This window comes from Macaca nemestrina, chromosome 3 (genome assembly GCF_043159975.1).
Source record: "Macaca nemestrina isolate mMacNem1 chromosome 3, mMacNem.hap1, whole genome shotgun sequence".
Lineage (NCBI taxonomy): Eukaryota > Metazoa > Chordata > Mammalia > Primates > Cercopithecidae > Macaca > Macaca nemestrina.
The window spans coordinates 20,047,626-20,064,835 of record NC_092127.1 but is presented as its reverse complement, the minus strand read 5'-3'; the positions used below and the strand labels follow the sequence as shown (position 1 = coordinate 20,064,835).

Here is a 17,210-nt window from a genome sequence, read left to right as displayed (position 1 = left end):
ACAAATTCAACAAATCAATAACAAGGTATTATAGTATATGGATAGTTTACATTTACCTAATCTTCCCTATTGCTGGATATGTTGCCAATTTTTCATTTGATAAACAATCTGTAATAAGTACACACATTTCTGTACCTGTCCAAAATCCCTTTAATAAATAGCTAGAAGTGAAATTGCTAAGTTAAGGGTATAAATGTGTACTTCACACAGTACCTGGCAATGTCACCTATCAAGAAATCTTAGAATATGGTTTTTTAAACATTTTTCAAACTGCTTTCCACAAAAGTTTTACCAATTAACACATCAGTAAGGGTTCTTATACCCTAACCATCATTGGTTATGACCATTCTTTAACCTTTAAAAAAAATCTTTGCTGGCTTAATTTGCATTTCTTTAGTTACTATTAAATTTTGCAGACACAAGATTTAATAACAACTAAAGACAATAAAAATGTGTTGATCAAACGTATGCCTTGAAAGACCTTACTCAGTCTGCCATAAAAATAAATTTTAAAATATATAAAGAAATTAAGTGTTCTGATTAGCTGATTTAAGGAGGTGGTACCCAAAAAACTAAAACCATTATTATACTTAGAAATACTAAAATAGTTATATCTCAAGTAACTTTTTACCCCTGTTTTTGAGATAAATTATTGGAGGTAGTTCCTCAAATACTCACTTGCTGATCTTCACCTAAATTATAAATATTATCGCCCATGTATTTTTCTTTTCTTTTTCATTGTCTGTGTTCTCCAATTAGCTTAAAAAAAAAAAAAAAAGATACCAGAAGAGTCTTGGGTTATGGTAGATGACCACTACTATGTTATCTTTCTTTTTAAAAAAGATTCAGACATGACTAATAATACAAATGAAAAGTTAGGCTTGCTTTTTAAAAAGAGACAGTCTCACTATGTTACCCAGCCTGAAAAAATGAGGTGTTTCTACATGCCAAGGTATTTATAGAATTAATATTTATGGAGCATCTACTATGGGGCAGATACTGTGCACAAAACAAACCCTCTGCCCGCGTGGAACTTACATGCTAGTGCAAGACACAGACAACAACCAAGAAAACAGGAGTTTCTAATAAAGATGGCACCAATTTAAATTGAATGGTAAATCTGAAGAGTTTATAAGAAGTTATAAATTACAAATACCAAGCAACATTTTATAGGAAACTGAGAGGTATTAGAAAAGAAAGAACATTTTTGGACATCTACAATGTAGCTGCCCTGTAGATAAACCAGGATGAACGTAGCATAGTCTAGTGGTTGTAGTAGGCTGATTTAGTTTGAATTCGCTTTACTGCAAATTTATATTATCAAATCCCAGGGAACAAAAACCCTTTAAAGAGAGAGTCAAAGAAAGAGACTAAAAGAGGTCAAAGAAAAGATAATCTACTTGTATTTGAAGCGATAAAGTTTGCTTTCTTCATTACAATGCAAACTACACAGCGGCTGACAAGTAAAATGGCTTCAAGTCATGTCTGTGGCTGATATAGCAGACTGGCTCACTCAGCTCTATTCCAATCACCTCCCATGAAAGTTTGCTGCATTTCCCTTACTACTCTTTAGCTCAGGCTCCACATGGGACCTAGCTTCTTCCAAGCAGCTGCAATACTTTAAAATCTCTGAGGCAGAAGAGATATCAGGTGGAGGCTGTGCTTCCACGATCTCCATCAGTGAGCACAGCTGTAGAGGCATCTGAGGGTTCTGCAGCAGCTGTAGCTGAGATCCCAGCACCTGGTTCTTAGCCTCAGGCGGGCTGAGAGGCAAACGGTAGGGCATCCATTTACCTGGCCCAGATTAAACCAAAGATAATGTGGTCCTAGAGCCACTCATTGTGGCAGCAGTTCTCGATTTCCCAGCTTCTTGATGGTGGCAGAGACATAAAATCCACTGTAAGCCACACAACTGTCATTCCTGGAAGCTCAGCCTGCTCCCTCAACCCTTCCAAGGATTTTATGACCACCTCTTTTTACTCTATTAAGCCTTTCTGTTTGAACTGTACACAAGTAATGAACTCTTAACAAGCGTTTAAAATCAGATGTCTAACAAAACTGTTCATGTTGCCATGGAATACCTGAGGTCAAGTATTATTTTAAGTAAAATAGTTACATAAGAGGTGTATTTTTTGGTGAAGAGTGACAAAATAACAATATAGATAAGACTACCTGCAAAAGTCATGGAAATTATCTCTAGAAATCTACAATTATGGGCTTGCCTCAAATCTGCTTTGTTTTTTATGGAGACAGAGTCTCACTCTGTCACTCAGGTTGGAATATAGTGGCGCAATCTCGGCTCACTGCAACCTCTGCCTCCCGTGTTCAAGAGATCCTCCTGCCTCAGCCTCCTGAGTAGCTGGGATTACAGGTGTGTGCCACCATGCCCCCAGCTAATTTTTGTATTTTTAGTAGCGATGGGGTTTCCCCATGTTGTCCAGGCTGGTCTTGAACCCCTGAGCTAAGCGATCTGCCCACCTCAGCCTCCCAAAGTGCTGGAATTACAGGTGTGAGCCACTGCGCCCTGCCCCTCAAACCCCCTTTGTAATGAACTCATATAGTATAAATGTGGTAAACAAATATAAGAGAAATTGAAATAAAATATTCTTACTTGACTGCAGCAAATACATTATCTCCATTTGGAACAATTATACAATTTTTCTTTGCTTCATTTATACCAACATATACAGGAAGTTCATCAGGAGAATCCCTGTGTAAGCAAAAGACATTAAAAATTTAGCTGCCCTTAATTTATATTATCAGGCAAGTGGGATTTCAGGTCTACAGACAACAATTTACGCCTTTTTTTTTTTTTCCTTTTTTGAGGCCTTTTTTTTTTAATCATACCAAAGTTTATTGATTACATCAAACAAAAATGTCTGTAATGGAAAAGGCAAGTTGCAGTCATAAAAGATGGCATTCACATTCATTTCAGAAAGCAACAACGGAGATGTAAAAAATTGCTTAAGTGAAAAATGTAATATTGCGTCCCATTTTGCAAGCTGAAAAATTATTTTGTCAACACGTATAAAATCTGCACATTTACATACTACATGTTAAAAAATTCCATCACTACAGTATTATAAATATTGCAAAGTTAGGCTTACATTTATACTGTTGCTGGTGTATATGTAGTAGATATGGAATGTTTTCAGTTTAGTACGTAACAACCTCAAACAATGGACAATAGCTGCGAAAATTACAAAGACATTTCAATAGCTCAAAATTATTCAAATTATAGGTACATCATCCTATTACTGTACTTTTTCCCCTTTCTCTGTCACAAATAGGATGATTACATTGTAGTGCTAGGAATACAGCATGGTCTACTTCAAATTATTTGATCTGCTAACCCCACACTAGTCATTTTTTAGCTCTTCAGTAAAATATCTTTTAAAAAGGAAAGCCAGGTCCCTCCCAAGGATCTAGGTTGAGGCCTTTTTTTTTTTATAAGGGCATTTTTTAAAAAATGAAACAAAACTTTTAAGCTCCAAGTTTCTTAGGAATATCTATGATAAATCTTATATAACGGAACCTAAAACTAAGATTCTTAGGACCTAGTTGCTTTTATACTCAAATACAAAAAAAAAGGGAAAAACAAGAAAAAGGATTGTAAAACATTACCGATGAAAGGATCTTATTCATGTATATAACCAAATCCTTTTATTTTAAAATTGAGGAAACAAATACTGAGAGGTTAAATCACTCAGCCAAGGTCCTAGTAAGTTAGGACGCTGGCTACAGTATAATTCAATTCGTAGCCCCATGTGCATTCTACTGTACTACAACACTTCTCCCTGGGAATGTTCCTTCTATTACCTTACATTTAATCTTCACTTTAAAGAACAGCATCTCTACTGGTACAAATGGACAAATTTTCCTCCTGGAGTTTCTCTATTTCTTAACCTTCTAAGTATTTTGCATGCATTCATTTAATTCTCATAATATTCCCATCAGGTATGTACAGTTATCCCTATTGTTACAAGACAGGAAACCGAGTCACAGAAAGTCACAGTCACTAATGATACAGGGTCACACAGATAATAAACAAGAGGACCAGTGTGACTCCAGAGACCACTCTTAACTACCATCTGCCACTCTGGCACCTGGCAGCACACGGCTTATTAAGCACAGCTGCTCTAAATTATCTTTCTTGGGCCAAAAGCGCTCTTCTGAACCCAAAAGGGAAAAAACAGTTTACAAGGAAAGGAAAAATCAGTGAGATTAAACCTAAAGAGTTTACCCATCCGAGGGAAGGTTAAAATGGTAACAGCAAGAACAATAGATGACTCATCTATCCATCAACAGGGGAAAATATGCCATTCACCTTGGATGACTCCCTGAAACTATTGCTACGGAATAAAAGATGAAATGCTCCTATTATTGCAAATACAAAATTGCATGCAGGATGGTGTAAAGACAATGCCAGGTTGGACTGCCAGAATGAGCCAACAGCGTGTGATGTGCTTCCCCCTGCAGAGAGCCTATGAACGGACATGCAGTCAGGGAGGTTCCACGTCACCAAGATTCCTATCCTGGAAAAGCAGATGTTCATAGCTCTGGGAATGGAATGCGACCCTTGTGGAGAGCCTATAACAGATGCATGGGGGGGGGGGGGCGCGCCTGTCCATATGGATAAGATAGGGCTATAAACGCCCTCATCTTGCCACGGCTCTTCTAGGCCTCTTTAGGGTTAAGACATACTCCCTTCTGAGAATTTCTGGTCTAACCGGTTGTCTAGCTTCACGTCCTGTTTCTATGGATTGTTTGTAACCAGCTTTTGCTGCAACTGTTTTTTTTTTGTTTTTTTTTTTTTTTTTTTGAGACGGAGTCTCGCTCTGTCACCCAGGCTGGAGTGCAGTGGCCGGATCTCAGCTCACTGCAAGCTCCGCCTCCCGGGTTCACGCCATTCTCCTGCCTCAGCCTCCCGAGTAGCTGGGACTACAGGCGCCTGCCACCTCGCCCAGCTAAGCTTTTGTATTTTTAGTAGAGACGGGGTTTCACTGTGTTAGCCAGGATGGTCTCGATCTCCTGACCTCGTGATCCGCCCGTCTCGGCCTCCCAAAGTGCTGGGATTACAGGCTTGAGCCACCGCGCCCGGCCTGCTGCAACTGTTACTGCTGATCAGTATCTTGCTAATCATAGGTGATGGAAAGACCGTGGTTCTGTTTTAAGGCTCTGTTAGAAATGACTGATGCACACACTATACTGTAAATTCTTAACTCTGTACACTGGACTTCTGCATACAGATGTTATGTTAAAGAATTACTTCATCCCCATGTGACCATCTCACCTCATAATCAAACAACCCTAAATCCCTCACTAACCTACCCCGCCCTCACTAAACTTAATAAACACTGGTATTTCCAGTGTATTGGCGGCACACGGGACCAGAAGGCGGTGACCCCCTGGACCCAGCTTTCACTATCTTGTGTGTGTCTATTATTCCTCGACCTGCTGATCCACCTGGGAACAAAGAGAGAGCCCCGCTGCATTGCTGGCTGCTGGCCAGATCCCGCAATATCTGGTGCCCAACGTGGCCTTCTTTGTTCCTCAGCTCAGTGCACTCCGAGTACGGGTTCATGACGACTAGTCTTCAGTCTCAACGGTAAAGTCTCCAGGTACGCTTTTTCCGACTCTCCCCTTTTTGGGTTTGTTGACTGGTATTATTCCAGGGTTATTATGGGACAATCACAGTCTAAACACCAGGCTTATCTGTCTTTTATTAAACTTCTTAAACAGGATAGAATCAAGGCTGATTCCAATAACCTTATTCTCTTATTTCAGACAATTGTAAGACACTGTCCTTGGTTCCCTGACAAAGGTTCTATGGACCTATCAGACTGGGATAGAGTTGGCGCCACGCTCTGCCAACTCATGAGAGATGGTGTTTTACTTCCTATTTCTGTTTGGACTGACTGGGCTCTTATTTGTGTTGCTTTACTTCCTTCTCAGTTTGGTGATCCTCTTCAACTGCCACAAGTTAATGCGGATGGTGAGCCGCTCCCTTTACCTCGGGTAGCTGACCCCGCTACTAGCCCTCCTTCTGATGATGAGGAAGAATTCGATCTCTCCTTGTTTTCTCCCCAAGAGGAGGAACCTGGAGATGATCCCCTCCCTCTGCCTCCTATCTTGGAACTTGTATATGTCAACTCTTCTTCTACTAAGCCGTTGCCCCCTCTGCCAGAGGAGGATGTATGGCATTCATCTGAATGGCCTGTTTCTCATTCTTCTCGTCCTTTTGAACCTCTTCCCTCTTCTAAGCCTGTTTCTTTCGACGCTCTGGGACCCCTTCTTTCAGAGGCTTGGCACCCTCACTCTCCTTCTCTTCCTCTGCCCCTACACAATGGATGTATGAGTCACTTCTCTGGGTAGAGCAGTGGATGTTTTCCAAACACAAGTTGGAGGCGTTAATTGAAATTGTTAATAACTTACTACAAGCAAACACTATGGAACCCTCCTTGTCTCCATGGAACTCGCCTGTTTGTTGCACAAAAAACGTCAGGAAAATGGAGGATGGTAACAGACTTGAGAGCCGTTAATGCAGTTATTAAACCTATGGGGGGCGTTACAACCCGGTATGCCCTCCCACTCCATGATTCCTAGGGAATGGCCTTTAATTATCATTGATCTTAAAGACTGCTTTTTTCGTATTCCTTTAGACAAGTCAGACCATGAAAAATTTGCTTTCACTATACCTTTCGTTAACAATTCAGCTCCCGCAGCTAGATATCAATGGAAAGTTTTACCTCAAGGAATGATTAACAGTCCTGCTATTTGTCAGTTGTTTCTTGGTACTGTGTTACAACCTATCCGACAGACTTTTAAAAATAATAACATTCTTCATTATATGGATGATATACTGATTGCTGCTCCCACTAAAGATGAATTGATTCAATGTTTTACTTCTTTAAAATTAGCTGTTGCTAATGCAAGACTCCACATTGCTCCTGATAAAATTCAACAAGCCACTCCTTTTCTGTACTTAGGAATGCAGCGAGAAGCTCACTCCATTAAGCCCCCAACAGTCCAACTTCGTACTGACAATTTAAACACCTTAAATGATTTTCAAAAATTACTAGGTGACATCAATTATCTCAGACCAACCCTAGGCATCCCTACTTATGCATTATCTCATCTATTTGCCATTCTATCAGGAGATACAGATTTAAACAGCCCTTGCCCTCTATCTAAACCACCAAAACAAGAGTTGTCTTTGTAGAACAAAGAGTGAGAGAGGCACAAGTCTCTTGTATCTACCCAAATTTGCCTTTACAATTTTTAGTTTTTCCTTCCATCCACTCTCCTACGGGACTTATAGTATAAAATGATTCTCTAGTTGAATGGGTATTTCTTCCTAATTCAGCCTCTAAACCTCTTTCAATATATCTTGATCAAATGGCCACTTTGATTGGATTAGGACATCAATGTATCAACGGCTTGGATCCAAACATTATTGTGGTCCCTTTGTCAAAAAATGAAGTTTAACATGCCTTTTCCACATTTTTGTGCTGGCCGACTAATCTGGCTGACTTCATTGGCACTACTGATAATCATTTGCCTAAGTCAAAATTCTTTCAATTTCTACGAAATACTTCCTGGATTCTACCAAAACTTACTCGTTCATCACCACTAGAGGCAGCCGTTACCATTTTTACCGACGGATCCAGTAATGGAGAGGCAGGGTATGCAGGACCAAAAGGTAAAGTCATTTCTACTCCATATACTTCTGCTCAAAAAGCCAAGTTGTTTGCTGTTATCTCTGCATTACAGGATTTTGATCAGCCTCTTAATATTGTCTCTGACTCAGCTTATGTAGTCCATGCCACTAAGGCAATAGAAACAGCTACCATCAAAAATATTACTGACACTAATCTATTTTCCTTGTTCCCTGTGTTACAAAAAACTGTCAGAAACTGAAACCACTCTTTTTTCATCACTCACTTTCGATCTCATACTAATTTGCCTGGACCTTTATCTAGTGGTAATCATAAAGTTGATACTCTAGTTTCTCTAGCCATTCAGATGCAGAACAATTTCATCAACTCATACTAATGCCTCAGGTCTTAAACATAAATATTCTCTCAGTTGGAAACAAGCTAAACAAATTGTACAACACTGTTCTCAATGTCAGTTTCTTGTCTTACCCACACAATCTCCCAGAGTTAATCCCCGAGGCCTTCTCCTAATGCTATCTGGCAAATGGATGTTACTCATGTTCCTTATTTTGGAAAATTAGCTTATATGCAGGTCACAGTTGACACCTTTTCCAATTTCATCTGGGCTACCTGTCAAACCGGAGAAGCCACTTCTCACGTTAAAAAACATGTTTTCATGTTTTGCAGTTATGGGAATTCCTAGTGAGCTCAAAACAGACAATGGTCCAGCCTATTGCAGTAAAGCTTTAAAAAATTTTCTTGATCAGTGGCATATTAAACGTATTACTGGTATCCCTTATAACCCACGAGGCCAAGCTCTTGTAGAAAGAACAGAACTTTAAAATTACAATTACTTAAACAAAAAGAGGGGGATAAGGAGTTGTCTACCGCTCACATACAACTAAACTTGGAATTGTTCACGTTAATTTTTCTTAATATTCCTAAATCTAGTTCTGTTACTGCTGCTGAAAAACATTTCTCTGGTAACTGTCCCACGGTAAACCATGGAGGGGAAGTATGGTGGAAAGATGTTCAATCTAATATACGGTCAAAAGATTCTATTTTAACGTGGGGAAGAGGCTATGCTTGTGTTTCCCCAGGTGAACATCAATCTCCTGTTTGGATTCCTGTTAGACACCTGAAATTGTGTCCTGAAGATGCATGCAACAACAAGACAGAGAAATTTGCTGAAAAAATGCTACAGCAGGAAACAACTAACACATCCAATGGTCAAAAAGAAGAAAATGACCACGCTAACTCGTTTACGACAGACAATCCAGTCCGTCATCCTAAACAACTTGTCTGCAGCGATCCAGGTCTGCCTCAACCTCTGCCTCCTCCTGATGACACTGATCCTTCTACCCTCTGCACACCACAGACTGTTAAAAACTATACATATTGGGCCTATATTCCTTTTCCTCCTCTTATTTGAGCCATGACATGGATGGATGCTCCTATCAAGGTCTATGTTAATGATAGTGTTTGGATGCCTGGTTCTGTAGATGATCGTTGTCCTGCCCAACCTTCAGAAGGAACCCCTTCCAATATCACTTTAGGTTGTAGGTATCCACCTTTGTGCCTCGGACCCACTAATGGATGTCTCTCATTAGATATTCAAACTTGGGCAGTCACACTACCATCTAGTCACTCTGTCCCTCCTGTAGGACACTTGGTATCAGGGTTCTCGTTAAAACCTCTAAAACAGATCAAAATAGGAATCACTGATTATATTCACACATCCCAATATAAGCCTTTAGGAACTGCGTGTCCCCTGAACTTGTCTTCAAATACTGACAAATTAATATGGAAGGATTGTGTTAGTCCAGAAGGAACTGTGTTATTTAATTCTTCTCACTACACCATTGTTGATTGGGCTCCTGAAGGTCATATTACTAATGATTGCCGTTAAGGTCACAGAGATTGTCAACATTTTCTCTATGATATTACTTACCAAAAAAGTAGTGACAACCCTCCCCTATTATGTCGTATATTTAACTCCTTTTTTCCTTTTAAGTGGAAAGGGGCAGGGGTTGCCACTGCAAAGCCAAGGCTCATTGTTCCCCACTTAGGACTTGAACATTCAGAATTATGGAGATTAACCATAGCTATGACTGGTATGAGAGTTTGGGCTGGAGAAAGTGTTATAAGTAAATCCACCTTGTCACCTCGAAAACTAAGATAACAGATTGATTTACACTACTATTTTCACACAGCCAAAAATATCACTATGGCAATCGTCAAAAGGTCAATTCAAAGACGGGATAGTAAAGACTATGAGGACTTATACCCCCCCATTGCTAATGTGCCCCCACCACCTCTCGTACAACCTATTCCCCCCACCCCACATTCACAAAAAAGAATATCATCCCAAAATATATATACTATCTATATGGAATCCAACAAAACTATACCACTTAAAAGTTGTGTTAAAACACCATATATGCTATTAGTAGGAAAGATGCATATTAATTCAAACACCAACATAATTACCTGTGTTAATTGTTACTTGTATACTTGTATTGACTCATCCTTTAATCAATATCATAGTATTTTAATAGTCAGAGCCAGCAAAGGTATTTGGCTCCCCGTAGCCTTACATAGGCCTTGGGAATCTTCCCCTTCTATCCAGGTCATTAATAATATTCTACAGAAAATTCTTAAAAGGAGTAAATGATTTATTTTTACATTAACTGTAGTAATAATGGGCTTGATTGCTGTTACTGCAACTGCTGCTACTGCTGGAGTTGCATTACATCAATCTATTCACGCTGTTCATTTTGTGGATAAATGGCAAAAAATTCTACTCGGATGTGGAATTCTCAGTCAAGTATTGATCAAAAATTGGTCAATCGAATTAATGATCGATTAACAAACTGTTATATGGATGGGAGATAAAATTATGAGTCTAGAACATAGATTACAAATGCAATGTGATTGGAATACTTCTGATTTTTGTATAACTCTGTTCCAATATAATGAATCTGTTCACAATTGGGAATCAGTAAAACGTCATTTACAAGGAAGTGAAGATAATTTAAGTTTAGACATAAGCAAGCTCAAAGAACAGATTTTTGAGGCCTCTCAAGCACACTTAACTGCTTTACCTGATGCTGAAGTTTTAGACTGTATCTGTAAGGGGTTATTTAATCTCAACCTCATTCAATAGGCAAAATCTTTGGGAGGATTCACTATCGTTAATTTTGTTCTGTGTATAATTTGTGCTATTAGTTTATTGTTCATGTGTAAAGTTGGAAAAAATATTCTTCAATCCAATTGTGATCAGCAGCAAGCTATGATTGCTACGGTTCATTTAAATCAGAGAAAAGGGGGAGATGTAGGGAGACCCCCTGAAACTATTGCTACGGAATAAAAGATGAAATGCTCCTATTATTGCAAATACAAAATTGCATGCAGGATGGTGTAAAGACAATGCCAGGTTGGACTGCCAGAATGAGCCAACAGCGTGTGATGTGCTTCCCCCTGCAGAGAGCCTATGAACGGACGTGCAGTCAGGGAGGTTCCACATCACCAAGATTCCTATCCTGGAAAAGCAGATGTTCATAGCTCTGGGAATGGAATGCGACCCTTGTGGAGAGCCTATAACAGATGCATGGGGGGGGGGGGGGCGCGCCTGTCCATATGGATAAGATAGGGCTATAAACGCCCTCATCTTGCCACGGCTCTTCTAGGCCTCTTTAGGGTTAAGACATACTCCCTTCTGAGAATTTCTGGTCTAACCGGTTGTCTAGCTTCATGTCCTGTTTCTATGGATTGTTTGTAACCAGCTTTTGCTGCAACTGTTACTGCTGATTAGTATCTTCCTAATCATAGGTGATGGAAAGACTGTGTTTCTGTTTTAAGGCTCTGTTAGAAATGACTGATGCACACACTATACTGTAAATTCTTATCTCTGTACACTGGACTTCTGCATACAGATGTTATGTTAAAGAATTACTTCATCCCCATGTGACCATCTCACCTCATAATCAAACAACCCTAAATCCCTCACTAACCTACCCCGCCCTCACTAAACTTAGTAATAAATGCTGGTATTTCCAGTGTACTGGTGGCACCGCGGGACCAGAAGGCAGTGACCTCCTGGACCCAGCTTTCGCTATCTTGTGTGTGTCTATTATTTCTTGACCTGCCGATCCTCCTGGTAACAAAGACAGAGATCCGTTGCATTGCGGGCTGCTGGCCAGATTCTGCAATAGGTGAGGCTAGTGAATAACTATTTATCCTCATTAGCAGGACAGCAGCTATATTTTAGAGGTGAAGAAAAGATCCTTTACCTGAAATACCCCATGTGGTACTGAGTTTTATTATCTCCAATAATAATGGTCTGGAACTCAGGAGGATCATAGTAAAACCTCCAATGAAGGTTAAAATTCAGGCCTGTTGATTTTTTCTTCGTTTTATGTTTTCCAGCAAGGATATCATAAGGACCAACTAATTGAAGTCCAAGGCTTGCAGAAAGTGAATCTATAAAGAAAATAAATTTAGACAATACTTTCTGGAGACAGATAGGAAATAATGCTTTTAGTTAGTAAACTATTTCTAAGCAATTGTCTTTAAAAGTTTCTAAAGTAAAAGAAAATATTGAGCTATGTGTGAAGATGTCAGTTATAAACATTCAATAGAAAAGAAGTCAGAGTAACAGGAAAAGTGGCATTTACGTTTAGGATTTCCTCTTAAATTTATCACTGAATTAGCCTAACATTTTAAACACTGCTGTTGTTTCTTATTTTAGCCAAAGCAAGACTGGTTAGCATTTCTACAGGCCCATGACCACACTGCAGTTAGCCTCAAATACTTGTAGCACACACAGGTTAAGGGAGAGAAAGATAGCAAAGATGTGTGGATTAAGAGGAGTAAACAACAGGCCAGGTGCGGTGGCTCACACCTGTAATCCCACCACTTTGGAAGGCTGAGGTGGGCTGATCACCTGAGGTCAGGAGTTCGAGACAAGCCTGGCCAACATGGCAAAACCCATCTCTACTAAAAATACAAAAATTAGCCGGGTGTGGTGGCTCACGCCTGTAATCCCAGCTACTGGGGAGGCTGAGGTACAAGAATCACTTGAACCCTGGAGGTGGAGGTTGCAGTGAAATGAGATAGCGCCATTGCACTCCAGCCTGGGTGACAGGGTGAGACTCTGTCTCAAAAAATAAATAAATAAATAAGTAAAAAAACATTTCTATCCCCTTTCCTCTACCTTAGGTAATCACACCAGATTCCCCTGACTCTTTGACAATCTATTTGGCCAACCCTAACCCTGGATGACTCCGTCTTCCTTCTCTATTCACAGATCACAGACAGGGAGTGTTCACAAACCACAAAAACATGAAGTCTGTGCAAATGTACAATGCATAACCTCAAATGGGTCCTTGCTTCTAAGACGGAGGGGAGCACTCCAGGCAGGACCCAGTTTTATAAGGAGGCAAGGATGAAGAAAGCAAAAAAATTCCTGGAAGAGGTAATAACATGAATAGAAGCATGGAGATAATTTGACAGGAAAAATAGTTCAGCTGAACTAGAGCTTAGGAGAGCATACACTAATTTTTAAAGCATTAAGAAAACTAAAACCGTCCATCTCATTAGCCAAAGATAACAGTTAATAGTCTATTATACAGTAACAAATTTCCACACTCGCCACCCCCATGAACAGATACAAATCTGGAACAAACTGAGGGTTGTTTTGTAATCTGCTTTTCTCCTCCATCCTGTCCCATTTAAATTTTCTGAATATTTTTCCATGCTATTCAATGTTATTTTACGTGATTTTTTAATAGGGCATGATACTGCATTATAAAGAGGTAACCATCTATTCTCTTACTGAGGGATATTTACTATTTCTTTTTTTTGTTCTAAAATGTTTCAGTGAACATCTTTGCTAATAAATGTTTGTATACAGGTATGACTATTTTTAAAGAAACAACTACACAGTTCTGTTTTGATCTACTGGCAAAATTCAGCATATGTATCAATATACATTTCCATCAATGGTGTATGACAGTGCTTACTAGTTAAAAAATTTAAATAGTATTGTGCGAAGTAATGATCACAGCCCATTAACAGTTTCTTTATCCCTTCAGAGACAAAATAAGCACACAGAAAAGTACACAGGGGTATGTGTGTACTCCCTCTCCCCACCCTCCCGTTTTAAAAAATATACTAATGGTAGCATATTCTATACACTCTTCTTTTTCACTTATTTCATGCATGATAGTTTATTGTTTCCTAAAAATCTGCTTCATGCTTAAAAGCAATGAATGATCTACTGAAGAGATGTGGTATTGGTAGGCATTTAAGCCATTTCCCATTTTTTGTGTAAGTAAACATCCTCACACAAAATTCTTAGTTTATGTAATCCATAAGAGAAGTGCTTGGAAGCAGAACTGTTATAACTCCTGCAACATATGAAAGAGCTTGCTTTCCTTCACATTCCCCCAGAATGTAATGAAATTATTTACCTTTGCCAAAAAAATAGGTGACAGTGGCATTACTACAGCATTAATCTATATTTCTTTCTATATTTTCTCTTACCAGAAATATCTTGGAAAATATTCCTTTTCTATGAACAGTTTATATCCTTGGTTAGGCTTTTTTTTTTTTTTTTTGAGACAAGGTCTTGCGCTCTGTCACCCAGGTTGGAGTGCAGTGGCGCAATCTTGGCTCATTGAAGCCTCTGCCTCCCAGGTTCAAGCAATGATCATGCCTCAACCTCCCGAGTAGCTGGGACTACAGGTGTGCGCCACCATGTCCACCTAAGTTTTGTATTTTCAGTAGAGACAGGGTTTCACTGTGTTGCCCAGGATGCTCTCAAATTCCTGACCTCAAGTGATCTCCCTGCTTCGGCCTCCCAAAGTGCTGGGGTTACAGGCATAAGCCACCATGCCTGGGCAATTATTGTATGTTTTAGAGACGGAGTCTTGCTCTGTCACTGAGGCTGGAGTGATCAGAGCTCACTGCAACCTCGAACTACTGGGCTTAAGGAGGGATCCTTCCATCTCAGTCTCCCAAGTAGCTGAGACTATAGGCACATGCAACCATGCATAGCTTTTTTTTTTTTTTTTTTTAATTTTTTCTAGAGAAGAGGTCTCACTATGTTGACCAGGTTGGTCTCAAACTCCTGGCCTCAGGCGATCCCCCTCCCTCAGCTGGGATTACAGAGTGTGAGCTACCACACCCAGCTCGTTTCCTATTACCTTACCTTTTCCATGAATACAAGAATGATTCTGGAGCAACTCACCAGATGGCTTTTCAGGATCAAGTTCTTCACAGAACTTCCAGAAGTGATAGAAATCTTCAGGTAAAGAAAGCTTATAATGATTTTCTATTTCTTTTCGAAGGTCACTGGAGACATCAGCTTCACAGAATTTACTTTTCTTCTCATCAACTGTTTTTTCACACTGAAAATTAGCACACAAACTTTAGTTCTCCAAATTATCTTTAGTAATTTCAGTAACTCTCCTTGCATAACAGTATCACTCACTCTTGTTCACCCAGCTCTATGAAATACATGTGTTTTCCTCAAAACTCTCTAAATGGTATTTGAATAAAATCTGGGAATTCATTTGGGCACAGGAAAAAAGAGTAGTTTATATGGTGGTTAAGAGGAATCCACACAGCAAGTCCTTAAATATATTTTTGTAAGATAATGGAAACCACAAAAACCAAAAAGGCAAAAAAAAAAAAGAAATAAAGAGTAGGAAGAGAGGAATAAAGAATTTTTCCCTCTTTTGGTTAAAGGTGTGAGTCTTTTAAACAGATTCATTGATCACACCAGAAACAGTCAGAAGTAACTGGATATAAGCAATTCATCAGTTAAAAAGCTGTTTCTCCATAAAAAAGGATGAGTTCACATCTTTTGTAGGGACATGGATGAAGCTGGAAACCATCATTCTCAGCAAACTATCGCAAGGAAAAAAAAAACCAAACACAGCATGTTCTCACTCATAGGTGGGAACTGAACAATGAGAACACTTGGACACAGGGTGGGGAACATCATACACCGGGGCCTGTCGTGGGGTGGGGGGAGGAGGGAGGGATAGCAGTAGGAGATATACCTAATGTAAATGATGAGTTAATAGGTGCAGCACACCAACATGGCACATGTATACATACGTAACAAACCTGCACATTGTGCACATGTACCCTAGAACTTAAAGTATAATTAAAAAAAAAAAAAAAAAGGCTGTTTCTTCAGCAACATCCAGAGTTGTATCTGAGCTATTCATTACCCAGCCTTAAAAACAGATACCTCCTTTTGATTTTCCAAATAAAGAGGGAAAGTTAGTGACAATGTTAAACATCCACAGTTCCTAACAAAGCTAGCAGAATAGCACTAAACTCTAGGCCAAAAATCCAATTATTTCAGAAAAGGCCTTTAAATGCCAGGATTAAGTTACAATACTCATCTCTAGGACTCCCACAGTATAGGTTCATTACATAAGTATGCTAGGTTTTATAATGCCTACTAGATATTTGATAAATTTCTGTAAAGACAATATGCTTAATGGGAGGTTATGTATGTTTAGTTTACTAAGAAGCAATCTGTTTTTCTTTCTATGAACCTAGATTCTTTCTTTTTGGATTGAGTTCTTTCCTTTCCTACCTAGAGCAGTGGTTCTCAACCGGTGGTGATTTTGCCCCCCAGGGGACATTTGGAGACCTATTTAGTTGTCACCAGTCGGAAGAAGGGTGCTAGTGGGGCAGAGGCCAGGTATGCTCCACATCCTACAATGCCCAGGATAGGCATCCTCCACCAGGACTACTGGCCCCAAATGTCAACAGTGCTCAAGTTGAGAAATTCTGAGCTAGATGATTCTCATATTTATATTCTTGTATTTTTCCAGTAGTCTGAAGTTTATTAATGTTATGTCAGGTATCATTCAATGTCTACAAAATGTAATCAGATGACACAAGAATGGTCATGATGGCATTGATTCCAAGAGCAAACAAAACAGAAATGAAATACCTATTGTTAGAATAGTTATAAGGCTTCCAAACAATAGACTATTACACTTAATACTACAGTTGACCCTTGAGCAACAAGGGTTTCAATTTTGTGGACCCACTTATACACGAATTTTTTTTTCCAACCAAATGCAAATAAAAAAATACAGTATTCTTGGGATGCAAAATCCACTTATAGAGGGGGCCAACTTTTCATATACTCCGGTTCCACAGGAGCAACTTTGGAACTTGGGGACGCTCAGATTTTGGGATACATGGAAATGTATTACTGCATACTAGACTATTAACTGTTTTCTTTGGCTAATGAGATGGATGGTTTGTTTTCTTGTTGCTTTAAAAATTAGTGTATGCTCTCCTAAGCCTCTGGAACCAATCTCTGTCCCGTACCGAATGGTTACTGCATGGCTACACAATATGGACCAATCTATAGTAAATATTTTTAATGAGGAAAAAAGCCTTTGATTATATGCAGCATGATAGCCTTTTTATGAAGTTCAAAAACTAAGAATAAATATTGTTTAGGTATACACTCATAGGAGATAAGCCTATTTTTAAAAGGCAAGGGAAAACAAA

The 17,210-nt window shown here is 39.3% G+C and overlaps 1 protein-coding gene across 1 annotated transcript in view; it reads right to left on the bottom strand.

The window, feature by feature from the left end:
* Positions 1–17,210, bottom strand: part of LOC105466692 (histone PARylation factor 1) — a 32,356-nt gene that overhangs the window by 13,003 nt on the left and 2,143 nt on the right. The window contains exons 2-4 of the mRNA XM_011715780.2: positions 14,911–15,070; positions 11,951–12,140; positions 2,612–2,710 (exon numbers count right to left, since the gene is read on the bottom strand). Coding sequence (XP_011714082.1) covers positions 2,612–2,710; positions 11,951–12,140; positions 14,911–15,070 — 449 coding nt within the window. The remainder of the gene's footprint in view (positions 1–2,611; positions 2,711–11,950; positions 12,141–14,910; positions 15,071–17,210) is intronic.